The sequence below is a fragment of the Sphaerodactylus townsendi genome, linkage group LG02 (genome assembly GCF_021028975.2).
Source record: "Sphaerodactylus townsendi isolate TG3544 linkage group LG02, MPM_Stown_v2.3, whole genome shotgun sequence".
NCBI classification, from domain to species: Eukaryota; Metazoa; Chordata; class Lepidosauria; order Squamata; family Sphaerodactylidae; genus Sphaerodactylus; species Sphaerodactylus townsendi.
This window is the reverse complement of record NC_059426.1, coordinates 118,514,834-118,542,285: the sequence shown is the minus strand read 5'-3', so window position 1 is coordinate 118,542,285 and position 27,452 is coordinate 118,514,834. Positions and strand designations below refer to the sequence as shown.

General features: G+C 41.8%; 1 protein-coding gene across 4 annotated transcripts in view; it reads left to right on the top strand.

Moving 5' to 3' along the window:
* Positions 1–27,452, top strand: part of PLEKHH1 (pleckstrin homology, MyTH4 and FERM domain containing H1) — a 69,161-nt gene that overhangs the window by 12,577 nt on the left and 29,132 nt on the right. For 2 of the 4 annotated variants that reach the window (XM_048484000.1, XM_048484002.1), the window contains exons 4-18: positions 915–1,058; positions 3,557–3,640; positions 5,149–5,230; positions 9,177–10,150; positions 11,548–11,626; positions 13,852–13,943; positions 17,012–17,162; positions 18,183–18,325; positions 18,678–18,788; positions 21,923–22,009; positions 23,526–23,687; positions 24,799–24,879; positions 26,110–26,286; positions 26,626–26,734; positions 27,197–27,309. In XM_048484000.1, coding sequence (XP_048339957.1) covers positions 915–1,058; positions 3,557–3,640; positions 5,149–5,230; positions 9,177–10,150; positions 11,548–11,626; positions 13,852–13,943; positions 17,012–17,162; positions 18,183–18,325; positions 18,678–18,788; positions 21,923–22,009; positions 23,526–23,687; positions 24,799–24,879; positions 26,110–26,286; positions 26,626–26,734; positions 27,197–27,309 — 2,589 coding nt within the window. Of the gene's footprint in view, positions 1–914; positions 1,059–3,556; positions 3,641–5,148; positions 5,231–6,607; positions 6,719–9,176; positions 10,151–11,547; positions 11,627–13,851; positions 13,944–17,011; positions 17,163–18,182; positions 18,326–18,677; positions 18,789–21,922; positions 22,010–23,525; positions 23,688–24,798; positions 24,880–26,109; positions 26,287–26,625; positions 26,735–27,196; positions 27,310–27,452 lie in introns of those variants that run through there. The other 2 variants (XM_048484001.1, XM_048484003.1) reach the window with 2 other exon arrangements.

Sequence of the window (27,452 nt, the reverse complement as noted above, 5' to 3'; positions counted from 1 at the left end):
TGGCCCGAACACCTCTCTACCTCCTTCCCTTTGGATTCAGCTGCCTATGTAGTTGCCATGTTTTCAACTATTCTTAACACTGTGGCTCATTCCGCACATGCAGAATAATACACTTTCAAACTGCTTTCAGTGCTCTTTGAAGCTATGCGGAATAGCAAAATCCACTTGCAAACAGTTGTGAAAGTGGTTTGAAAACGCATTATTTTGCGTGTGCGGAAGGGGCCTGTGGCAACTGTTAGCTGAAAAATGTTTAATACTTTTTTAAGTTGGTAAAAAAAAATACCAAGAGTTGTTTTTAAATAAAGAACTGTATGACAACAAGATGTTTTGTTAGATATATTTGATGACTTCGGAGTGTGAATATGTAAAGTTGATAGGAAGAAGCTGAAGCTGATAAGTTGAAATTGAAGCAGCTGAAGTTGATAAGTGAAGTTGATAGAAGTATGATGAAGTTGATAGGACAATTGAGTTATGAGTCTCTGAAGTAGTTTTGTGCACCACTGGGGAGCCATTTTCTCTGCTGATGAAGTCCAACATCCTACAACATATGAACCTATTTATGAAGTTTTCTCTTGTTCTTTCTGCAAGTCATCAAACCCTGTTATGCTACAGGTTTGTGTGCATGTGTTTGAGGTGCACAAATTTCATGTCTCGCTGTTCCTGAGGCATATTTCAGGTCATCTCTCTGCTCCAATATACTGTGATTCCAAGTACCTCTGTTAATATGCTTCTTCAGAAAAATTGTTCTTTTTCAGCCCTTGTTTTCATCATGACTCCCAGAGCTCTGATTGTGGAGTTATAAATGTTGACAAAATCTTGACAATGCCTTAGAAGTACCCCTGAATGGAGGATTACTAAATTCCTCCAAGGTTCAGTTATAATGATTACAATGACTATGTGAGTGAATCTTTCAGGCTGAAGTAATGGAAGAGAAGTTGAAACTTGCAAACACGAAAACAAGTGAATTGAATGAACACAAGAAATACCAGGAGCTGATGAACAGAGTACAAGAAAGGGATGAACTGATCAATAAACTGAAGAAACAGCTGGAAGAGCAGGTAAAATCATCGGCTGATTCTTCAGTAATCACAAATGGCAGTTCACTAAATAGGCAAACCCATTTTAATGGAATACAAAAGTTATAACTTGCAATATCAGGAAATTACAGATAATCAGAGTAGCTACAAAGAGTTGCTAAAATGTAATAAAAAATTGGTATAATTTAAACAAAATTATTTATGGACTCAAGTAATGCTTAGATAGCCTATTATTTGAATGATTTATTTGCTTTTAGTTTGGCAAATCTATCAATTAAATCATTCATTAAATCTTCCTTATCAAGTTTATTTTCTGCTGGAAGCAGAATAGGGTGGTAAAGCTTTCCTTAGGATTGCCATGTTAAAGTTTCCTAAAGGGGTAGCCTATTTTGCATTGTATACAAATCATGTGTATTCACTGTTGAGTTATTTTTGGGCACAACCATTTGAGAAACTGAGTAAATCCTAAAAATTAATGTCCAAAACCTCAAGCAGTTAACTGAACTCCAAATGCTTTCACAGATTTCTTGCTAATGCTGCTCCACTCCAAATTTTCAGAGCTTGAATATGCTTTTTAATAGTTATACAAAGTATATAATGATCTTTATGGAAGATCATCAGGTAATAGAAGCAATAAATACTCTAGGAAGCAAATCCTGTTGTGCAGAAAGGTTAATGTGGACTTCAACATTTTTGTGAATGCTAAGATTGTTTCTAAATCCTGGCTACTAAAAGAAAAAGAAATGAAACTGGGTTGTGTAAGAAGAAACCAATCTCCTTTGTTGAAATTTTAAAAAATAAGCCAGATTCTGTTGAGACTCCACAGTTTCCAAAGACAAAGGCAACTGAAAGATTGGACTACTTCCATGTCCTCCATCAGTAGGTAATGCCACCCTTTTTGGCTCCATTTGACTGGCTAATGCACTATCAAAATTAGTTATGAAAATATAAAGATCACTTTGTTTTTCTGCCACTCTCAAGAGGTAAGGATCAGACTAATAAATGCTCCCTCTGTATTTTTAGTGGACTCAATTGTCATTGTTACATTTGAAAGGGGGGACTTTGGAAATATAGAAGAAGGCATGAGATACTTTTCTTTAGTGTTCATTTCTCTTACAAGCCGTTTAAGAGCTAAGAAGCAGAAAACACAGAATTAAGTACTGGCTCTCAACAAGTTCAGTGAAAGCAAGGCATTCCCTTGGGCTTCCCAGACCTGTCAGTCACAACTACAACGTTCCTCATTGGCAAAGAGAAGGCAGAGAAAGCCTTTTTCCACTGAATAAATTAGGTAGAAAACCATCTATATATATTTTTTTCTATCAGTCCCACTTTGAGGAAGGGACCTGTGCAAAGTTCTTGCCCAAACCGGGATATTTCCCTTCTGCAACCCATTATATTTGTACTAGGAGAACCAGGGATTTCCGTTTTGCCTTTTTAATTCTGTTCTCTCAGAGTTATAGATTTTAGTAGGTATACAGACCCTCTATACCTAAGTGGTCAGGGAGAGAGACTCAGACACTCCTGACCTGCTCTGACCCCTTGTTATTATAACCCAGATAAAACAAGCTGTAAGAAATCAGCAACTAGTTACTTGTGTTATACATTCTCTAAGTGTTAAACATAACTGAAAAGAAAAACCAAGTTACTAAGTATAAAGTCTAAGCATCTAAATTTTAATTAGCTTACGTTTGTCTCTGACTTCTCCAATAAGGAAATCAGCAGAAAGTAAATGATTATTCAAGGGACTTCCTCACTCCTCTCCTTCACAGAGGAGGGAGAAGGGGAACTTGTTACAGGTAGCCACTAAGTATATTGTTAGGAGAATACATATTTGTGGAAATAGATTTTTCAGTCATTGTCATCAAGTTGGTTCAAGGTACTTTTTGCCATGATTGTCACTTAGTGCAGAGCCTTTTGCTTGTTTTAATCACTGCATTAATTGTTCAGTAGGTGGGGGGATAGTTATTGACTCCTGTTTCCTCTTAGTTGAGGCTGCTGCAGTTGCTGGTAGTCCCTCACAATTTATAATCCTCAACAAAGGGTCTTCTTCAAGGAAGATATTGCAGAGTAGTAAAGCTGGCAGTAGGGGTTGAAGCATAATCTTTTCCTTCTCCTCCTCCTTTTCCTCCTCCCTTTCACTCCAGGTTGTTGGTTGTCCCAGCATTCATTTGTCAGCATTGCTGCAGTCCAGCTCACTTGTGTGAATTTATAGGACTGGACTGTAAAGGTGATAGTTTGGATGGTCTACTATCTTGCTTGTCCACTAACCTTAACAGCATGAACTAACACATAACACTGGGGGTGCTCAGCCATGTGGAGCTTTTGGGTAGCTCATACCCCCACCCCGCACCATCACGCACACATTTGAGGGTGAGAATGCACAAGACTTTCAGAATATTCCTTACAATTGTACAAGCAAGGTATCTTGCAAAATGGTACTCAAGCACCTATATGAATAACTGAGGCCAAACTGGCTCTAGTGCTTTCCTAACATATTTGTCTTTTTTTTTCTTTTACAGAAGCAGTTGAGAGCACAAGAAGCTAAAATTGTTCAAGAAAAGGCCACCAAAATTAAGGATTGGGTAACAGCCAAGCTGAGAGAGGTAGCCATTTTGCCTTATCTTTTCTGAACTGTATTGGCTGAAGTTTTTACTAGTGTGTGTGTATTGATAGAAATGCTGCATGGACAACAGCAATATGATATTCACGAGGACAAATTCTTTATTATGAATGTTTTGGATACAAGCTGTGGTTTACAGTGCATGGCTTATTTTAGAGCAGTTGACTTTCTTACATCACTATACATTTTCACAACTACTCTATTGCTTTATATTTATATTTTCAGGGCTACTACATTTTCAGGGCTACTACTGCATGGACATCCTATGTTAGGCAGTTGTCCAGTGCTACCCCCTATATTTATTTATACCCCACCTTTCTGCCCAATGGGGACTCAAGCCAGGTTACCTCCTTCTCTTCCTCATTTTATTTTTACAGCATCCCTGTGAGGTAGGTTAGTCTGAGAGAGCATGACTTGCCCAATGTCACCCACTGAATTTCCATGGTAAAGTGGGAATTCAGTCCTGGATCTTTGAAATGCTACTCCAACATTCCAACCACTACTCCCTGTCTAATTTAAATAGGCATTTAAGGTTGTGCCAAAATTCATTCTCTGAGGTTGAACCTCTTTTAAGATAACTACACTTGTGTCTCCATTGATTTTTTTCTTGCTTTCCTGCCTCCATCACCTCTTCTTATGAGGATCTCATTTGAGGGTTTTAAAGGAAAACTACTTCATCGACACTGTCACCAGGAGGTGAAATTGAGGAGAAGGATTCAAAGCACCACAAGCAGAGCTCCACTAATTTGAATTGACTTTTCAGCCTTCCCTTTCCTTGTGTTCTCCCTTGTGTTCTCCCAAAACAGTTCCTAAGAACTTGTGGACCATCTAGAAGACCCTGAGATATAAAATTGTGGGGATCTACAGTTAGAGGTTCCATTCTGGAGTAAATAGATCTTTTAGAGGATGGACTCTATTGCTTTATATTTATATCCCTGCTGAACTTCCTTCCCTACTCAACTCCACCCTCCCCAGAAATCACCACCAGATCTCCAGGGAATTCCCACCCAAACTGGAAACTCTGTCTGCAGTAAGATGGGCTAATCAGTAAAAAGCCTCTTTCTCTAGCAAAAGTGTTCCTTTATTTAGTTGGAAAATGTATGTGCTGCCTTTCCAGAGATCTGCTCATGACTTTTTCACTTACACTTAGAGTTTAGATCCAACCCAATCTGTTTATATGTTCTCTTTTTTTCTAGTGCAATAGACTATGGAGTTGGCCTGAAAACAATTCTAGTCTATAATATAATCTGTGAACTAATTTAGTAATTTAGTGGCATCCAGCGTCATTGAACTAAGTAGTAGTTCAATGTGTCTGGCTTCAAAGAGACAGAATAAAGGACTAATCTTAGTAGCAGGAGTTTTAAAAAATGTGATTACATTAATCTTAATATTTTAAAGGTTTCATTCAAGTCAGAGACCTGGACAGGACATTTATAAAGGAAAGGTATTTCAAATTATTCTTTTTCATTGTTTCCTTCCATTGTTTTCCAGCTGGAGCTGGAAAACCATTATCTCAGGGGCTGCAACCTGAGGCTGACAGAGCAGATTGAGGCACTTCAGAAAGCTTTGCAGGGTAAATAAATGTGTTTTGGAATTGATTATTAATGTCTAAAAATCAATGGGGAAATCGGAAGCAAGAATCCTCAATTCTGTTACTGCTATCACATTGTGCAGTAGTTAAAAACAGTTGCAAATCATTCTGTGCCAGTTTCACTGTAGTCATTTTTTCTAGTTCACAGAAAGAACATGAACATCTAGTGATGTTTCCTTTTTCATAACTATTTTCAAACATATTTTCAGTCATGAGAAATAAATAAATGCTCTCCTTAAAATCTCAGTTTCTATCTCAATACCATTTCTATCAATGGTAAAAGATCCACTAACTTTACTGAGGGTAATACAAAGCCTTGAAATTATTTCATTTCTTATGGTACTGCATTATCAAAATGCTTGCAATGTTAGTCAAACAAAAGAACTTTCTTAGCTGTTGTCTAGGATATATGAATTCCAACTCTATATTTTATTGATGCCAGATATTCAGACATCTCCATCTGGTGACTTTTGATGAGCTCTGATGGTCACTGATGAAGTTCATGAGTCCACTTGAAATATAGATTGCAGCTGTCCAGTGGATGCTGTTTTAACACTAGACTGCTACACTTTAAAACATACAAAGTTCACTATCAATCCAGTCCTAAGCATGTTGGGCAGTAGCCATAGATCCCTAGAATATGGGCAACGCAAGCCAGAGAGGGGGTTGAATCCCCCTCTGGAGCCAGCAGAGGCGTAGGGCATATAGGGACATGGGGTCACCCATGTCCCCGGTCACATGCCTTTTGGTCATGTGGGGGGGCAGGTGAGCCTCACTCCCAGCCTCCAGCCCCCCAAGCCAATCCCCTGGCTTCTGTGCAGGCCAGCTTTTGCCCTCCCCAGGCCCTTGGGATGGCAAGAACCACCCTGCATAGAGGCAGGGGGTGGGGCTCGATCCAAGCCCTGCCCCATGCCCCACCACCTGCCCCTGTGTCCCATCCCCAGTACAGGGGGCGGGGGTGCCTGGAGGAGGTGTTGCCACCAGGCGCCATTTCCCCTCGATATGCTCCTGGGAGCCAGTGCCCTCTGCGCCAGCATGAGATCCCATTCTGCTGGCAAAAAGGGCAAATGCACCAGCATGGGCCTACCCTGCTGCTGAGGGGCAATTTACCTGGGCAGCCGGGTGATGTACAGCTGCACAGCACCTGACCCAGAGGTGTCCTTAATCGCCCAGGCCTGCTGGAGTAAAACACTGTGCCAGCATGGCCAGGGACACTCTGGGGGGCAGAACCGACCTTAGTCGGTCTCCAGAGCCCACAGGCCCCCGTACACTGGCAGAGCCACAGAGACATGCCATGATTTTCATAGTGTACCTGTATGTTTCCCTATAGGGATGTGAAGGTGAGTTTTGCTGCTTTATTTTTCTTACATTTTAAGGCTTCCTGCACTGCAAGAAAGCCCTGTGGAGCAGGTGGTATGACTTGGAGCAACAACATCCCAACCCACCAGCTCCACCTGTCTGGATTGGGCTGTAAGTGTTCCATCAATACCTCATGCAGCCAAAAAATAAAGCTTGGGTTACATATTTGTGTCCTTAAGAACCAGTGCACACCTACCAGACTATCAGCTATTCTAGTTACATGTACATGGCCTTTGAAAGTGCCACTGTCATATCAATGTACATGCAACAGTCATTTTCACTGTATGATGTATAGATCTACCTTTGCCTCACTGAGTTCAAGACTGCAGTCTTCAAACTTTTATATTGAGGGCTTGTTCATACAACAACCTAGATTTCAACATGGTAGTGAGCTATTTCCCTTTTAGATGTAGGCATTTAAAGAACACTGTGCGAAAAAGCCAGCTTCCTCTGTGAATCGCCATGTTTATCTTTGAATAAATCTTTTCCTTCTGCTGAACCCTGAAGGCAGTGATTTTCACCAGAATGTAATTAACATTTCAAATACAAGGGAAATATCTTTACCAAATTGTTTCTTTATAACATCAAATTAGGCATAGCAGGGTCATGTAGTACAGACAAAGAACCTGGGGCATAGGAATGTGAATGTGCTGCAAAGCTCTCGTTGGCATGTATTTATGCTTCTCCGTGTACTCTACTTTTGCTTTCTCTACAAGTGCATGCATGCAGCCTTTCATTTGGGAGCTTTGTTAGTGGGTTATCATTATCTGCTCTGAATGTTTACAGAATGAGACAGTTGCTACAATAACCTGGTATTAAGTGTTCTGAGATGCCACCAATCAGACTGTTCTGAATAATACACTGACTTCTGTACATAACTTGATTAAATCAGCCCCTGAGTCAATTCAGAGGCTCCTGAATAGGGTTTTTGGGGAGGAAGGGGTTTGACCAGGGCTTTACTCTGAAATGTGCTTTCCATAGTGCTCAGCTGTGGAATGTGATGAGTAATAATAAAGACAACATTTCTGGAGAGTATGTCCCTCTTCTCCAAATAGCTGCAACCTCTCATTCATATTGCATACACATGTAAGTGTGCTTGGAATTAACAGGAAGCTTTTCTAAATAGGAGAACTCAAACTTCAGACTGCCATATGCCCCAGCATATCTCTTTTTAGAAATTAACATTGCTGTTGCAACAAAAATATCCATCTCTTCCAGGCATATCTTCTGAGCAACTATTTTGTCTGCTGTTGAGACTGCAGACACATTGGCCATTTCTGCCAAAATATACTGGGGTGAGCAAGAAAAATATCCCAGTTCAGCCGTGAATTCCGCACAGCTCCCAGCACTAACACGGGCCTGCCCTGGTGCTGCCCCGTGATATTTCCTTTACCTCGCAATATTTTAAAATTGCCAGTTTGGCGGTTCTTTTAAAAGATCCCAGGGTGACCTTGCTGCCGTGCAAACACCACGGGAGCAGACCCAGTATATTTTTCCAGCCTCACCACTTTCCCACTATGGGGGGAGCTGCTCCCTCTGCTAGCAAGTCATGGATCATGTAGGAAGGGGAAAGCTGGGTGGTGGTGGTGGTTGTTCCCTCTGTCTTTGGAGCCAGTGAGGCATGGATCATGTAGGAAGGGGAAAGCTGGGCAGGGGGAGAGCCATTCCCTCTGTCTTTTGTCAACGGGGGTAAATACAAAAGACCTGGGCCATGCGGAATAAACTGGAGTATTACATCCCGGTCCTGCCTTGGCTCCTGGGAAGAAACCAGGATAAAATAGTCCCAGTAGGTATGATCATGGGTCTACTCTAGTGGAATTGTGCTGTGTGGAAACATCCATTGATGACAATAGTCTTTGACAATTTTGAATCATAATTTTTGTGGTCAGGGAGGAATTTTGTCACTCAGTATACTGTGTTTCTCTAACTTGTGGCTAAGTAATGTCCTGTAAGTACTATTAGGGGGTGTCATGGAAGTGTTGTCTGTCTTGTGCTGTCAGGACCTGCCTATACTTATCCTCTAAATTTTGCATAATTAAATCTGGATCAGTTTTTAACAGGATATAAACTGGCTTTGGACTAAATGATAGGAGTGCCAAGAACAGTAGTCTAGAAAAAGAAGATTAATTGAGAAGTTTATGTCATCTTCTGGAAATGTTAGAGCAGAATTCAGTATTTTGAGGGCAGGTTTTAGAGTCTTGTCTAGAAATGTAAAATTTCCAGAAATTTTGAAGCTCCAGAAAACAAGTTTTTCCCCTAGGGTTTTTTTAATGGACATGTTGGAGGAAATTGAAATATAATAAGCATGGTGTATTTAACCAACACTACTTTTACTGGTTGAACAACATAGAAAGCATCATTTATAATTAGCATATGAAGTAGGACTATTTGGCCTAGTCATGGAGTTTAAAAGTGAAAAACAATTTTCTATAAGAAAAATTACATATACCCAATATTTGAGAGAATTTCAAACTGCTGTACCCTATGCTAACATTAGCACAGATATCTTTAATTTTTGTCATACCGAGTAGCCTCCAACTGAAAAACTCTGCTTGTCTTTTGCTCTCAGTTATAGATATGACAACTCAATCTGTTTCAAGTTGTAGTGTTCAGCTACCTAGAGATCCATTATCATCCCTCGTTGAGAACTCAGACCAGGACTCCAAGCTTCTTACAGCAGACATCAAGCAGGCTTATCAAAGTGTATCTGCAAATGTTGTAACAGGTGTGGTCTTTGTAGATGATTCCTGTATAGAAGGTGAGACTGAAACATCAGAGCCCGCCCAGAGCTCACTGAGACTTATGTCTGACTCCTCACATGACAAGGATTCTTCAGAGAAAGATTTCATTTCTATGACATTCCCAAGAATCAGCACATCACCCCAAATCAGCACATCACTGAACCCCCAAACTGATACTGCAAAATTTCACGGAGCTTTGATTTTTCAGTCCCCTCTGGAAGAACTTCAGAAGTCTATCAGTGACTTGGACAAGATTGCATCTGTTCTGTACAATCCATCAGATGAACTGAGTAACAAATTCCATCCTCATAAATTAGATCTGTCCTCCAGGGAAATAACAGGAATTCATAATTGTTCTGTTTCACCATCTGTTGCAGCATTGAAGTTGTCAACAAACGTAACTTCTGTGCCCTCAAGTTTCTCAAGGATGGAAGGTGGCAGTATGACTCTTCCAAAAGCTCGGACTCCAAGCAAACCAAGGGACAGCATTCAGCTAGCCAAGAGGCATTATAGCCAACCACAGTCAGGAACTGACTGTTTTCATCATGTGGTGAACATAGAGATCAGCAAATTGCAGTGTATAAGAGCTCCCAAGCAATGCCAGAGAGAAGTGGAAGAGACAGATATTGATGAAGTAGCAGAGAAAATGGAGATGGACGACTGTCTGCTGCAGGAGGGAGGGATGGACAAGGAGTCTCCTCAGAACCTTTGTTCATGCAAAGAGATGAGGATTTCTGAAGCCAGAGTAAGGGATTCAGCAGATAAGCCACCCACTCCACCACTGCACAGATTTCCATCTTGGGTAAGGTATTCATCAGATTTTCACTGGAATGGACTAATTAGATTTTCACTGGAATGGACTAAATACTTTGTTTTATTATTTTATCTAATAGATGTTATTTATTAGATATACAGGTTGTTTATTATCTTTTTCCTAACTGAAAAATAACCTTGAGTAAGCCATGACCTCTTTCCTAACTGCAAAATGAGGCAGTAATGTTAAAAAAAATGTTACATAGAATACTGAAGGGAAAGGGAATTGGATCTGGGGAGGGGCTGGAAGTTGTGAAGCATGTTCTTACCTGGCCTCATGTAGTTTTGTGTTGTACAATCTGCTCTTATAAGTATGAAAACTGATAGATATGCTAGATAACATGCCAAACTCTGATGATTTATGATGAAAAAGTCAAGATAAAAATTAAAAGGTTGTACTGTAATTTATTACAAATGGGCAGCTACATAGTGAACAGAACAGTTCACTATGCTTTTGTCTCTGAAACTCTCTCTGTCCCCAATTGACTTTGAGTCCTATCAAAACAAACTGAAATTCTGGCTCTCTAACTGTTACCCAGTCAGGAAATGCTGTGGTTAACTCTTTGTTCTCAGGAGCCTTTGCTCTGGTTACTACTCTGGAAAATCCTGGAATCTGTCACAGCGAGCAATAAGGGCGATATCCCCACTGCTGATTAATCCCGGGATACTCACCCAAAATACCCAGGTTTCACGAAGAGCTCCCCACAGCTGAACCTCCGAACACAGATTCATCGCTGTTTTGGCACGCCCCCCCCCCTCCCATGTTTTTCCCAAGCTTGCATGAATTTGAACCTTTTAAAAAACACATCTCCAATCCAGATTGGTGTGGAGGTTCGGGGGTCTAATGTGGTCTAATTTCCCACTGTAGAGAGTGATGCAAATGCCTTCCAGCCAATTAGAGTGTGGCGGGCTGTGCGCAATGTTCGCGCAGCCATTTTTTTGTTTCGCTCAGCTTTTTGTTGAAACGTGTGCACAAGGGAGTGGGAGCCACTCTAACGTGGGCCCAAGAGAATGGGAACCGGTCAAATGTGGGCACAAGGGGTCAATCAGAAAAAAAGCTGCATATCGCACGTATGCGTTTACATGCTCACGTTACCACGTACTGTCATGACAAAAAAAAGTTCCCACCCCTACATGGCACAACAACCAATATGGATAAACCCTACAAGCCGATCATGTGTAAGTGGGGATTGTCACATTCTTTGGAACCGAGATAGGCAGAGATGCCTTCACTGGAAACATGCTACAGTGGGGAGGTTGAAACCTCAATGAAAAGGTGCAGTTTATTTTAAAACCTGGTTGTATGTGTATTTAATTTTCAGTGGGGACTCAGCCAAGGTTTGGTTCTAATTTGCCTTTGCCTCCCCCCCACCCCCCTTGTTTTAGGAGAGTCGTATCTATGCAGTAGCCAAGTTTGGCATGAGAATGTCAGAAGTGGCTTTGGGGAATGCCTCTTCTAGCCAGAGTAAGTGCTTGTTTACCCAAAGATTCCATTATTGTGAAGTTGATACTTCGGATGGTATTTTTAAATGGTGGGTAATTTAAATGTTTCTGTTGATAGATGTGCTACAGATTCAATGGAAACTCATTTGGTAGCTTGTGTTTGTTAAGGTTAATTCATGGATTCAAGCAAACTTCATGGGATACATTGCACCAATTGTTTTGCAGAATGTGTCCTGAGAGTAGGTGATGCCATTTATTTATTTATTTTATTTATTTATACTTTGGGCTTCTAGACCGCCCCATCCCCGAGGGGCTCTGGGCGGTGTACAGCAGATAGGGTTTACACCAACTCACTGTTTACTTTTACCTTTTATTTGTTTTCCACTCTCAGTGAATTCCTCATCCAGTGGATGGGGACACTTTGGAGAGGTTAGTACGACATCTTAAGAGCTCTCAGAGAAGGATCGGCCTCCTCTTACATTGTAATCCCAAACAGAGTTATACCCTTTTATGTTGATTTACCTGAGCAAAGTATTCTGAAGGTGCCTTCTTGCAAACAAGGTAAAAGAGGCAATTGGCCATTGACATGCATTATCTATGCTGGCTCCTACATTGTGAATGGTTTACCTGAAGCTATTATGCTTTTTTATTTTGTAAAATGTACAAACTAGAATTGCTGAGATGGCAAAGTTGTGGTGTAATATTTCAGCTAAGAAGATTAATTTGTTAGGGATAAAATCTTTCCTATACTATCTTGGTGCCTTACAACCCCATACAAAGGAGGGGGGCTGAATCTGCTGGAGGTGGGCTGAGGCCACACTGGTGGATTTGCCCTCCTTGGGGCACTTGACCTGGCAGAGGGGTGGATCCACTGGTGGGCAACTGCCATGGCCCTTCACAGCGCTTGAACTCGGCATAGACACCACGCTAGTGTACCTGCACCCCTACTCCTATCAGCATAATAGAGGCAGTCCAGAGGTGTGGCTGGGGGAGGAACCGGTGCTAGCTGACTTCCACCTGGCCACTGCCTTAATGCTAATGCCTGGGGCATTGGGCTTATGCCACCTATTCAGTGACGTAAGTCCATTAAGCCCAATGGGCACTTTCTGGCAACAGCGAGGCTCTTTTGTGTTTTTTGCCTCCCCATACCACTGACAAGCCTTCTTGGGGAATGGCCGGGCAGAGTAGCCACCATGCCATATCTGGGAGCCTGGACCTTTGATTGGGGCTGCCCAACAGATAGGTTTGCATGTTGAAGATTTGGTCATGTTAAAGAGATATCTTTGCCTGTTGTTCCATTTTTCTCCCTATTCTACAATTCTAGCGCAACTATATTTTTTTGTCTTAACTACAAATCTTTGTTGTTATATTCAAATGTTCTGTCTTGTAATCTGCTCACTGATTGACTGAACATTTTATCATATTTGTAATCCTCCGGTCCTAGTGGAAAATATAGGCAATAAATAAAAATATGTATTGTTATTGTTATGATATTATAATTATGATGAATTGAAGTCAGTCGTTATAGAAGGGTATAACTTTGCTCAGGATGACACTGTTAGGCTGGATTTCTAAGGGCACTTTCCTGGGAATGGGCTCCATTGAACAATATGAGACTTGCTTCTCAGTAGTTCTGTTTAGGATGGTTCCTTGGGATGGCTATACCTCAGTCAAAACATTTCTCTGCCACATGGCTCAAGGATTACTTCTTATGCTATTGGCTAGTTCTGGCAGGAGTGTTCCTATCCAGAATGAAAGAAAAGAGCCTCATTACAGGTAGTTTAATGGGGAGGGGGGCATGGAAATAATTATAACTGCTGATGTATTTACACAAAGCTTTCCTTCCCTGTATTGTCAAAGGCTTTCACGGCTGGAATCACTGGGGTGCTGTGTGGTTTCCGGGCAGTATGGCCGTGTTCTAACAGCATTCTCTCCTTACGTTTCGCCTGCATCTGTGTCTGACATCTTCAGAGGATCTGTGGCTGGCATCTTCAGAGGATCAGATCCTCTGAAGATGCCAGCCACAGATGCAGGCGAAACATCAGGAGAGAATGCTGCTAGAACACGGCCATGCAGCCCGGAAACCAAACAGCAGCCCACTTTCCTTCCCTGTCTGAAGATTCCTACCATCCCACTTTGCACTCTCCTTTTGGGTCGACACATAACTAGCAGGTGTTACAGATGATGCATTTAGGGATCATTCATTTTTATTCTGTTTCTCTCTTTTAAATATCAAACAATTCGCAGCTTCAAATTCACCAACTTATTCATCCCCTGGACCATTCACCAGCCTTGTTTACAGAAATGTTACAGTGCCTGTTTACACCATGCTAAAAGGGGTAAGAACTATTTCTCATTTCTTTGTTAGGAGAAAATTGGGAAAGGTGGGCAAACCTGTGAAAATTGCCATGGAGAGTAACAAATAGGCGTGAGACTTGTTAGATCCTTCAAAGCTAAATTATGAATGTCAGCAAAGAGCTACATTGTCAACAAGTGCCCTAAAAGAAAAGAGAAATTAAGCAAGTGATCAAATTTCCCCAAGTTTTGTCCCTCTGAAAGCCAAGGACATAGGTAAGGGGGGTGTTCTCAGGTTCAACCCCCCCACCCCCCCATTGCATGTCTGAAGCTCCATCCTCCGTTTCTGGGTTTTTTGTATTTTTTAGTGTTTTTTGGTTTTTGGCCTGCTGGGGGCGCAGATTTTAGGCTAGCAGCGCAAAACTTTCGGGGATTGTTTTGGAGACTCTCCTGGTGATACTACCCAGGTTCGGTGAGGTTTGGTTCAGGGGGTCCAAAGTTATGGCCTCCCAAAGGGGGTGCCCCATCCCCCATTGTTTCCAATGGGAGCTAATAGAAAATGGGGCTACACGTTTGAAGGTCCATAACTTTGGACCCTCTGAACCAAACGTCACCAAACCTGGGTGCTATCATTAGAAAAGTCTCTTACTGATACCACCCAGGTTTTGTGAAGTTTGGTCTAGGGCAGTGGTGGCGAACCTTTGGCACTCCAGATGTTATGGACTACAATTCCCATCAGCCCCTGCCAGCATGGCCAAGTGGCCATGCTGGCAGGGGCTGGTGGGAATTGTAGTCCATAACATCTGGAGTGCCAAAGGTTCACCACCACGGGTCTAGGGGGTCCAAAGCTATGGACTCCCAAAAGGGGTGCCCCCATCCCCCATTGTTTCCAATGGGAGCTAATAGAAGATAAGGGCTATACCTTTGAGGGTCCATAACTTTGGACCCCCTGAACCAAACTTCACCTAACCTTGGAGGTATCATTAGGAGAGTCTCCTAAAGATACCCTGAACGTTTGGTGCTGCTAGCTTATTAATTGCACCTCTGCCGGCAGGCACCCTTAAAATTTCGCCAGTTTCTCCTTTTAAATCCACCCCCTTCGGCATGGGAGAATGTGAGTCCACAGTTTAAACATTGAAAGTGATGCTGTTTCAGAGTGTGGGATAATCCACCCCAAAACAGCATCACTTTCAATGTTGTTTTAACTGGGGACCCCAGATTCTCCCTTTAAGGTGGATTTAAAAGGAGAATCTGGGCTCTAGTTTAAACACCATTGAAAGTGATGCTGTTTGGGAGTGGATTCCAGCATCACAGCAGCCACGGGGGAAGGGGGGCGCCCCGGAGGTAGTGGTGGTGCAAAACTCAGATTTTGCACCAGGCTCCATTTTCCCAGAGGGGAGGGCAGAAGGGGCTGCTGGCTGCCAGCTGGGAGCCCATCTGATGGGGGGTGGGGGAGGGCAGGGCAGGGGAGTCTGCTATCTCAGGGCTCGGAGAGCTGCTTTTATAAGCACTGGGGCTGGGGGCGGGGCTTGGGGAGGCATGGCCATGCCCCAGGGGTGGGTGAGGGCGTGGCCCCGCCCTGAACCCCCCATAAAAAATCTATACCTACGTCCCTGCTGAAAGCTGTATATATATATATATATTAGTGTTTTAGGAACTGAAGGCAAGAAGGCATGGATTTCACTATGTGTATTGGTATGGGAAACTCTTGTAGACAAAGAGAGATAAGATGAAGAATTAGAATAAATCTCAGAGTTCACATGGAGGCTGGATTTTAGGACTCTTACAACACGTTACATATGCAGCCCTCCAGTGCTTTTGTGTAGTTCTACCTTTGATAGTGAGATGGAGAGATCACAGAAGTTCAGTATGAGCAAACAGGAAAACAGTGTGGGTAGATGGATATAGTGGAAAGTGAGGTGTGCCCCCCCCCACACACACACACAAATTGACTCTACACAACAGGGCCATAGTTTTCCAGTAGAGGCTGCTGGAACAACAGGGAAAGCTGAAGAAAAAGGGGCAGATAAAAGTAGGTTGGCTGTTGGGTGGGAAGGAGAGAAGGAAACAGGGAGATGCTATAGGAGCTTTCAAGAAAGAGAAAGAGGAAATAGCAGGATGGGGAATATTACAAGAGGGAACCTGCAAGGACTTGTTTTGTCACACGCCAGTACCCATGTTCTCTAGGCACATCCTTACCTTCTAGGACACTGGGAGAGCCATGCACTCAGTAAATGTTGTCTGCCCGGGTTTCAGTGGAGCAGCAAGTCTTACCTCCAACCTGCCTAGAAATGTCTCCTAATACATTGTTACAAATTAAAAGGTTTGGATCTAGCACTCAAGTAATATTCTGTGAGTATGTGTGAAATGAAAAATACCTCAAGACAATGTAACAGTAATGTCAAATGACAGATTTCAAGCCAGCAAAATGGATTCTGATCAAGGCATTTAAACCATTCCCTATGGGAGGCTGTTTTTCTTCTTGCAATATCTTAGCTGCTAACCAAATGTGAAGAAGAGAAGCAGAAGAGTTTGGATTTATACCCAGTTTTCTCAACCATAAGGAATCCCAAAGCAGCTTACCAACTTCTTCCCTTCCTCTCCCCCACCCCAAAAGACACCATGTGAGGTAGATGGGACTGAGAGAGTTCTGAAAGAACTGTGATTAGTTGAAGATCACCCAGCAAGCTTCATGTGTAAGAGTAGGAGGCCATCACTCGCATGGAAGAGTGGGGAGTTAAACTTGGTTTTCCAGATTAGAGTCCAACCCTCTTAACCACTACCCCACAGAGAATTCTATTCAGTGAAGGTATGTGTGTGTGTGTTGCAGCACCAGGAAAATTAATACAATCAACCTGTTTCAGGTCCTTGATTAATCAGACTCCACACTCCAAAGCATGCCAGCAATACAGACTTTTCTGTGGCATGAATGAACAAATAACTATTTTACATAAAATAATAGTTCTGGTCACAGTTGTAGTAGCTGGAACACAAGCAAAATGAATTGGAAGCCCTAGGTAAATTAAATGAACAGCTGTAGACCACTTTGGGGTATGGGGCAAAAGGTAGAGTTGGCAAAATGTAACCATTGTGCTGCTTTCTTGTTTTCTAGAAGGCAACCCAGATCAGCAATGTTCCTTTCTTGGACGAGTCCTCCTGCTCTGATGATGACTGTAGTTCCCATGTTAGTCTCAGAACTTCCAATGCAGGATCTGAGCCCCAGAAAACAAGCAGACCTGGCAGTCCTCGTGCAATGAAACGAGGTAAGGTGAAAGAAGAACAGTGGTTTTCTAAACTGTCAAGAGAAGGCATTCAGATTGTTTAAAACACTGGGTTGGATCCAACCATCTTTTCCACTGCTGAAAAAAGGGTGAGAGAGTTTCTTTTGACCACCAAATACCTGCACTGATAAAAGCCAGTGGGTGTGGGGAGGGGGCAATGGCTGTAAAATGGAGAGCAATTGGACAAGATTGCGGAGAGGCTGCAGCGGTTGGGACTCTTTAGTTTGGAGAGGAGATGTTTGAGGGGGGATATAATTGACGTCTATAAAATTATGCATGGGGTAGAAAATGTTGACAGAGATAATTTTTTTCTCTCTTTTTCACAATACTAGAATAAGGGGGCATACCTTGAACATTCTGGGGGGAAGAATTAGGAGTAATAAAAGGAAACATTTCTTCACACAACGCGTGATTGGTGTTTGGAATATGCTGCCGCAGGGGGTGGTGATGGCCACTAACCTGGATAGCTTTAAAAGGGGCTTGGACAGATTTATGGAGAAGTCGATGTATGGCTACCAATTTTGATCCTCCTTGATTTGAAATTGTAAATGCCTTAGCAGACCAGGTGCACAGGAGCAGGAGCAGCAGAAGGCCATTGCTTTCTCATCCTGCTTGTGAGCTCCCAAAGGCATCTGGTGGGCCACTGCGAGTAGCAGAGTGCTGGACTAGATGGACTCTGGTCTAATCCAGCAGGCTAGTTCTTATGTTCTTAAGTTTACAACATGTTGTACTGTATGTGAAAAAAATTAACTTCAAAATAGGTTCCTTTTCACTTGATGTATCAAGCAAAACAGATCTCCTGTTTCCCAGCAGAGCTTCCAAAACTATGGTGCCACACTTAATTTCAGTGCACTGTTCCTTAGTGGAGGCATTTATTCAGCTGGAAGTCACTGAATACTGAGCTGTAAAGAAAGACACTGAGTGATATCTATGCATGTATGAATTGGCCCCTCTACAGCATTCGGCATATAAGCTGTTTTCCACTATCTTTTTCATTTCTAGCAGGAGTGTCTGTATCCTCATTGAGTTCGGAGAGTGATTATGCCATTCCCCCTGATGCCTATTCCTTGGATGGAGACCATTCTGAACCAGAGCATAAACTGCAGCGGACATCCTCTTATTCCACTGATGTTGGGGTCTACAGTGTAAGCTATGTCCCCCCCCTCAAAAAAATTTCCATTGTGGATTGGACTTAAATACAAGATGCTTGAACAAAGATGCTTGTAAAAATTCCAAATTTCAAAGAGAATTTGGAATAGAGCAGGTAATGGAGTATAGTAGGACTTGAATTACCTGTCACTGGCTGATCTGTGACTCAAAACTTTTCATGTTAACTCTTCTCTTTTGGATGGGATGATGGTCATAATTCTCACTGAATAGCAAGGGCAAAGTCAGCCATACAACCTGCAATGTAATCTTTTGCCCACTCACCATAAATTTTTCTGGGTATTGACTTAGCCATTTTACAAGACAATGTGTTTGTTTGTACTCCCCTAGGAACCCCTGGAGAAATCTGGCTATTTGTTGAAAATGAGCAACCAGGTGAAGACATGGAAGAGACGGTGGTTTGTTTTGAGAAATGAACAGCTCATGTATTATAAATCCCCAGTGAGTTCCTAGTAAATACTCATTTGGGGGATGAAAAGAGAATGAAACATGCCTATCTAAGATTCTATTTGGTTTAATGTCATAAAGTAAAATAAATCAGAATAGACTGAAGCCATCTCCCATAGTTCTTTGTTAATATGTTCTTTCATGAACCTGAGCAATAAGGGACTAGCTAGAAGGAAGAAGGCTTTGCAACTGAAAGGAGAAAAGAGTCTGTGGCAGAGGCATATCTAGGCAAAGTGGAGCCCGGGGACAATACCTGAGTTTGGTACGCCTCCCCCCCCCACCCCATATGGGCGGCCACCCTCCCCCACCACAACCAAACAATGATTTTTTGCACAAGCTTACAAAACACCTCCCACCCCCAGGTTCACAGCCTCATGCTACAGTTCCCTGAGTCTTCTGTAATCAATGCTGTTAAAATTAAACCCCCCAAAATCTCAAAAACACTCTGAAATGCACCAAGAACAAGGCAAGGGGCTTCTTCAGGCAAGAGGTAAACTCACAAGCTGGCATTTTAAAAGGTCAGCATGCAAAAGAAACCTTCTTAAAAATAGTTCAGCCGAAAGAGTCACTAGAAAAGAGGATGCATTTAAAACATGTTGTGGCTGCAAATAAAAGATTTTGGGGGGGAAACAATGTGCTCCTTGGAGGAAATGTTTTTATTTCCTGCCCCAAAATGTTTTAAAATGTCTGTGCAGAAAGAGTCAAAGTTGTCGGAGCAAGACAATGCATACCATAAACAGCAGCACAGAGTGCAGTCCTGTTCTCTTTAAAATGTGCCTTTCTGAACTATTTCACTGTACTATATCCCTACTTTCTTTATAAAAATGCCTTCTTAAACAGTTTCTTTTTACACAGTCTGTGGACTTGATATAAGTGTGGGAACCTTCCTGATCTCCTTAGGCAGGCTATTCCACAAGAACAGGCACAAGAAAGAATGCAGGTGCATGGACAGCTTTTGATCTTACTATTTGCTGAATGGGCCCTTGGGAACGCTTTGCTTACATGAATGAAGCTATCACAGATGAGCATAACAAAAGAGGTGCTCCTGCAGACATGATAGTCCAAGGCCATTAAAACTTTGTAAGTAATAACCAAACCTTGGAACAGCTAGCAGGGAAGAATAGGTGCATCCTCTACATTTGTAATTGAAAGAAGAAAAGAGACTGAACTGGCTAATTGTATGCTAGCAATGAAAAAAACACCCTTCAATTGTATTTGTTGTCCTAATATTTGTCTTATTTTCACATGAAGGGCATTGTGGGATAGCAGTAGGAGAATGTGATCAGAAAATGGGAATAAATGCTTGTTTTTTGCTTAAGATAATTTCTAACACCCTCTTCATCTTCACTCTTTCCTTTGTGCATACTTACAAAATAAGTTTGCACTGTTTCAATATAAATACTAGACTGTGCTTGAGCAGGAGCTGTGTTGTTGAACTTCATTTTTAGTTGGCAAAGCTACAGTTATTTGTTCAATCCTGCCTTCAACATTTACTTCATTGAATTGTACCCAAGGAACTGGACCGGAGGAACAAGTTATCCCATTGTCTTCTGTCTGACAGCCAGTACCAGAGGAAGTAATATATGTTATGAACAAAGCTATAGAGGACTTTTCTGTTTCATCTTTACCACTGCTTGGAATCAGGAAGAACTGATAGACTTTCTGTTTGTATAATCCTTTCTTTCAGTCTCTCTAAGCTCTTTCCTTCTTGTTTAAAGCTAAGTTTTCAAGCTCCCATTGTATTAACAGGAAGCAAGTTCAGTTATATATCTCATTAAACATCTAACCCTCAAGTTTGCTTAAACATATCCTGTTATCACAAGAAAGTATCATGTGTGAAAACATTCTAAGACAATTATTTATGATTTCACCCTCACTAGTGATCAAAGTATTTCTAAAGGAACATCAACCCAGAGTTGTCCCATCTACCTAGTTAGTCCTGGAAAAAAAAGAAGGTACGATGTGCTGTGGGGTTTCTTGTGTCAGTGCAACCCCTTCCTCTGAACATGCTGCCATACACACTCAACGGGAGCAGGAAGACAGTGGGAGCCATCTGGGCACTGACCTCAGAATGAATCTCCCCCTGCTGCCTGGGGGTGTGAACCAGCTAGCAGCCCCTGTCTGGGCATGCAGTGCTAAGGCTCATTCCATCCCCAAGGCCCCTTATGGGGGTTCACCAAATTCAGGAGGGCTGACACACAGAACAGATCAGTCCTTATATGCCAAGCTCTGTCAGATTACACAATTAAGAACAAGAAAAGGCCATAACAATCTAACATGTAATACCATGCAATAAAAAAGGCGAAGGGTGGGTGGAGAATGGTTAGAGGAACCGAAAGGGCCATGACCCGTCTTGCCTGCCTTAAAAGGCCAGGCCACGCCAGCTCCGCTCCCAGACCATATGAAGTCCACACCAGCCTGGCCTTTTACACCCTTGCAGCAACATGTGGCAGCACACAAGGACTGCCCTCACACCCCCTGCCCGCTCCCAGACAGCAACGGTGGCATGGGTAATGGTGGCAGGCCCCTTCTTTAAAGGCCTATAGGTATAGATAGATAAAACAATTTCATTAGGGCTGTCAGCCAGTTGAAGCACTTTGGTTGATTGAGTATCTGCCTTTTAATCAGTTTGTTAATCAATAACTTTTAAATAGATGTACAAATTACCAAAACCTCAATCTAAGTGGCTTTTTGGAAGTAGTCCGTGAAATACAAGATAATTTATAATACAATAAATTAAAAAAATTATCAACCCCTAGGTAATATTTTTTCATTATATGTTGTGATAATCTGAATAAAACAAAAAGAACAATATGTCATTAACACATATTAAGCCATATAATTTTAATTTGATTAATTTATCAAACCAACTTAAGCTTGCAGCCTGTGTTGAAAGTTTGTTTCCTATGTTAGTAGCATTTTCATGTCCTACTCTGAAAATAAAACAGCCATGTATTAGATATAATATCTTAACATAATATATGTAGTATTTTAACATATGTAACATATGTTAACATCTTAAATAACATATGTAGTATCTTAAAATAATAGCCATATTTTAGATATAGTATTCCATGTTTCCTTTGTCCTTACTGAACGCTTATCAAATATTGTTGCACTTTCTCCAGAGTGATATCATCTGCAAGCCTCAGGGATTGGTTGATTTGAATTCTTCTTGTCAAATCATACGAGGTGAAGGATATCAGACATTCCAGGTGAGCACTTGGTTATTATTTATATTTAGTTTACTCTATTTTATTGTTTTTATTTTATTATTTGTTATTTTATTATTTTTATTAATAAATGCAAACAGACTGGCAGAAAGTGACAGTTTCAACTGATATGGCTATCTATATCTGTTGGCTTTCAGGTGATGTGGTCCTTTGGAAAAAGGTCAGGCAAATTAATTTTCTATGAAGTTAGAAGGTCTGAAGCTTAATTCTGAAAGCCAGATCAGACTTTAAGGTCTTTTGCCTTTGACTCATCCCACCCATCTTTATTTATCTTTGATCTTTTTTCTAAATAACCATTAAAGTAAGAAAATACAGACCACAACATTTCAAATTCAGTTATGAAACTGAATGGGCTTGGATCCTGCTGAATAAAACATGCTCCATCTGTGGGATGTTACTTTCTCAACTTCATTCTCCTGCTTCAAAACCAAAAATATTTCCCTGAACTTCTTGTACTGGGGTTCAGGCGGGGGGGGGGGGAGAGGAAGGCACTTGGGGCAAAATGGCACCCGTGCCCCACATTCCCCTGCCCTCCCCACTTACTTTAGTAATGCGGCCAGCTGAACTAAGGTAAGTGGCCTCCCTCCACCCCTGCATCCCCCCCACTTACCTTAGTTTAGCCAGCTGCAAAGAGCAGCTGGCTGAAAAAGCAGCCTGGTTGGACTGCTGCCCAACCCAACCCAGCCCTGCGCCCCCCCCCCCCAGCTCTCTGTGCCTTCTGCCAGACCTGGCAGGTGGGGTGGGGAGCGGGAGGGACGAGACCCCAACGGTGCGCTCCTGGGGCGCCCCCTCCCCATGGCAGCTATGCAATTGGGTTCAAGGGACTTAAGGGGGAACTGGAGGTCTGCCACAGGAGGAGGGAATCTGCAAAAATTGCCCCTCTTCTAACTTCCTAAATCTTTCACAGGATTTGATTAATCTGTTTCATATAAAATTAACTATTCATGGAAGTGGTCAAAACTTCTGCTTGTAGTCTCTTATTCAGGACAAAACTACCAGTGTGTTGCCCAATATGTCTAATAGAAACAGAACATACAATGTTGTCACAAAAACATATTGAGACTTTTCTGGTTAATCTGAAACTGCATTGCACTAAAAGTTGTTTAAAAGAGATAGTCCATTTATTGTGTCCCTCTCAATATAATATGTATGTAAGTCCTTAAGGGACACCTAGATTCTGAGCATATGTCATAACAAACAACCCTTCAGTGATCCTTAACAAGTGAATGCACTACCATTCCTATGGCAAGTCACCAATACCAGTTGACTATTTGTCAAAGAGAAAATAGTTTCCTTGTTTAGCACACTTTAGTAACACAGAGTGGATTAAGCATCAGTGTTCTCTGTAACATTCAAAAAGCAATGTTAACTTTTAAAGTTTTGATCACTTGAATATTCATTGTTGGAAAATGAATGTGACTAGGATTTTAATATTTAAGACCTCAACTACTACAAAAATCCTTTGTGCCTTACGGTACTAACTTTTCTTCTACTTCAGCTTGTCACTGAAAAAAGGACCTACTTCTTGACAGCTGACTCTCCTAACATCTTGGAGGAGTGGATCCATGTCCTCCAGAATGTGATCAAAGTGAAAGTGACCAGTCCCACTAAGGTTCCTCTCAGTGATGCAAAACCCACTGTGAAAGGCTGGCTCACCAAGGTACTACATAGCTTTAAAAGTACAGTTTTGCTTGTCCTGTAACCACATGCAGAATACTGGTTGTTGTGGGTTTTCCAGGCTATGTGGCCGTGGTCTGGTAGATCTTGTTCCTAACGTTTTGCCTGCATCTGTGGCTGGCATCTTCAGAGGTGTATCACAGAGGAAAGTCTGTTACACACTGTGTCCAGTGAGAAGGGAATGTTATAGTGGGGTATTTATATTGTCCATGTCCTAGGGTGGAGAACCAATCAGTAAGTGTTGGAGTGGAACTTGCTATGCAAAGGTGTGGTTGATAGTATTGTATTGCGGGTGGGGTTTTTCAGTCCAAGGAGTGATTTACATTTGCATTCCCTGCAGCAGCAACAGTCTTAGTGAATGCAAACCTTGTGTCTGGAACCTAGCACGCCCTTGGTCTTTGATTTTGGTGTTTTTAATTACTGGTAACCAAGTTTTGTTAATTCTCAGAATCTCTTCCTTCTTGTTGAATTTTTTTGGTATTTATGGATTTCAATGGCCTCCCTGTGTCCATATGTTATGCTACTGCAGATTTTTCAGGATGGTTAAGCCAACAGTGTCTTTTGTGCTCCTTAATACGTGTCTGAATGCTGCATTTTGTAGTTCCAATGTAGACCTTTCCACAGCTGCAGGGTATGCAATAGACTCCTGCAGAAGTGAGGGGGTCTCTCTACCCTTTTGCCCTGTGCATTGTTTTCCCAATTTAAATTGCTTCTACAACTGCCATTTTCCCCATGGGGAAAAATAGTAAATCTGAATGTGGCAGTTTTACATCAGAAAAATGGTATATGTGTGTGAGAAAGACAAATAAGTTAACTCCCACCCCACTGCACTGTGTACCTCTTTTGCTACTTAAGACTTCAAAAAACACAAGCAATCCATTTCACATAACTTCTATATATCAAAGTCTGGCTCATTTCAGATGAAGGAGGCTCCTTCCTTACCACATTTTGTGGAGAGACGTGACACCCATCCTTTTTACTTCTCCGTGACTTTCCTGAGTATACCTAAGCAGCATAAGCTTCTCCATTGAGGAGAAAAGTGGGGTACAAATACAGTGAGAGAGAATATTTTCATTGTTATGCTGTTTCAACAGGTGAAACATGGGCGGTCTAAGCTGGTTTGGTGTGCACTGATTGGAAAGACTTTTTACTATTATCGAAATCATGAAGACAAGGTATCTTTTCTCCCTTCTGCTTCTGACTATTTTTTTACTTCATATCAACTCCTGCATTCAGTGTTACAAGTCTCCTATGGGAAATATATATTCCGATATTCCACACACAACTGGGATGAAATTCTCAAGGAACAGTCTTTACCCAAAGGATCTTTCCTCCCATATTTCACGTATATGGGAGAAAATGTCCCTGTTCCAATAGCAGTTAAAATTTTACAGCTGGCACTGAAAGGTGTGAATTAGCACATGGCTAAACTTATCATTCCATTCCCAGGATCCTCAAATAGGGGGTGGGGTCCTTTTTTTCTCTCTACAAAATGGATCACATGGGTTGGGGATAGGGGGGACAAATCTGACTTCCAGTATTACAAATTTCTTAGCTTCTCCTATATGGAGAGACTGCTCCAACTCCTCTAACATTTTGGTTCAAAGTCCTTATTTGGATAACCGAGCCACTCTTTCTTGAACTGTTTCCAGCACGATAATCTTTTCGCGTAAGTGTGGGGTACAGTTCATGTGTTTCAGAATGGGTAGTTTTGTCTCTAATGAAGTATGGAGAAGGAATACAGAACAGTTCTGGAAAGACAGATTAGGCCATAGCTGGGTCTATGGGTCTTCCTTCTCCTGTCTAGGTTGTGAAGAAAATTCTGCTCATAGTACTATGTGATATTCATGCTACAGATTGACTATCCTTGTATTTACTGTGACGTACTTTTACTGGATAGAAAGTAATAACTATTTATGGCAAATGCCAGCTGTGAAGGCCATGCTACTACCATTTATAGCTTACGTTGCATGGGTCCCCTTGGCTTACATTGCAGGTCCTTTTGACATTCAGACACAACATGGTGAGCATAGCAACAAAATGGCTACTGCAGGAGGCAGAGCAAGCCCCAAAATGATTGCTATAGCTTAACTTCTATAGCAAAGGGCAGATCCTTGTGTTGTGATGGCAGCTGCTGCCAAACCAACATAAAAAGTTTGTGCAGCCAATCAGAAGCCTTGCTAGGCAAAATCCCTACCTGGCCCCACCCACTTCCTAAAAACGCTTGTGCACCAGAAAAGGTGTTGGTGGATGCCATGGCTCCCACTGGCATCCCTGTTATATTGATAGCATTGCTATGCACCTCCGCGCAATGTGATAGCTGCTTTAGCTTTTCAGAAGCATGTCTAGTAAATGTGTCTTTTTTCCATAACATGGGTATTAACATATTCTATTTCTTTTCTTAGTGTCCTCTAGGCTATTTGTACATGCGTGAATCAAAGGTGGAAGAAGTGGATCACTCCTGTGACTCTGATGAGGATTATGAAGCTAGTAGGGGCCTCTTTTCTTCTTACTGCACCCTGGTGATTCACTCTCCAGATCAGAGTCCTGTCTACCTACTAATTGGTACAAAACAGGAAAAGGTACAAACTGACTTCAAAAAAGCCTGGCGGTTAAAGTGTAGGGAGCACCCCATGCAGTGGCTAATCCACAAAAAATTCTGAATTTGCTATCTGTCCTGGATCTCCTGGTTTATTTCTTGTAAATTATGAAGGCAACATTTTATGTATAAAGTGTAAATTTAGTGGAAAGGCCCTTGCAGTAGCCTCTGATCAATAAACATGTAAGCTGGAGATAGCCCTGTGCTTATCACTCAAGCCAATTAAAATGATAAAACTGAATGCATGCTTCATGTTTAATTCTTTAGAGTAAATCATACAACCTTTCCAGCAACACTCAGTCATAATTCTTTTTATCTCAAGGATACGTGGTTGTACCACCTGACAGTAGCAGCAGGCAGCAGCAGTGCCAAAGTGGGCAGTGCCTATGAGCAGGTGATTGGGAAATTACTTGATGCAGAAGGAGACCCAAGTAAGTAGGAAGCTAAAAAGTTTTTCTGAGGGCAGTGATGAAGATCTTGTTTACAGATATGAATCTAACAATTGTTTCAGCAGCTCACCTAGATATCATGAAATCATGCATTCCTGTCCATAAATGTCCTTTTCTCCTTATCCTTCCTTGCTGCCAAGAAGATATTTGTATTATGCTCTGAAACTCTTTGCTTTAAGAACCAGCTATGCTGTCGTTGGTCTCCAATAAGATAGCTAGTTTTGATATTTTTGTACATTTCACTGCCACTGAACTATATGCCTTGTTTTTAATATCTTTCCTTGAATTTCTTCAGTAATGCCTTCTTTTGCTTTAAGTTGTGTGTTATTCAGGGAGCCACTAAGACCAAACACAGGTAAAGTTTGGTTGTGTTACTGCACTGAGCCAGGGTCAGCCTTAACAACTACTTTATCTAGGACAACTGTGTCTTGTCCACTCTTTCAGGTTCTCCTTTGTGGAAACACCCAATGCTGTGTTACAGCAAGGATGGGCTGTATATGCCTCTCACCACTCTTCCGTCAGAGGCACTGCAGACAGAGGCCCTGAAACTCTTCAAGGTATTTAAAGAGACAGTGTGGTTGGTTGACTCAGTGCAGATAGAGGAAGGGGTAGCAGAAAGCAGAAAATGGCAAAGCTTTCTCCACCAGAAGCTTTTGATTACAATCAGCCCGCTGGATGGTCTGCCTGGAAACTGCGCTTC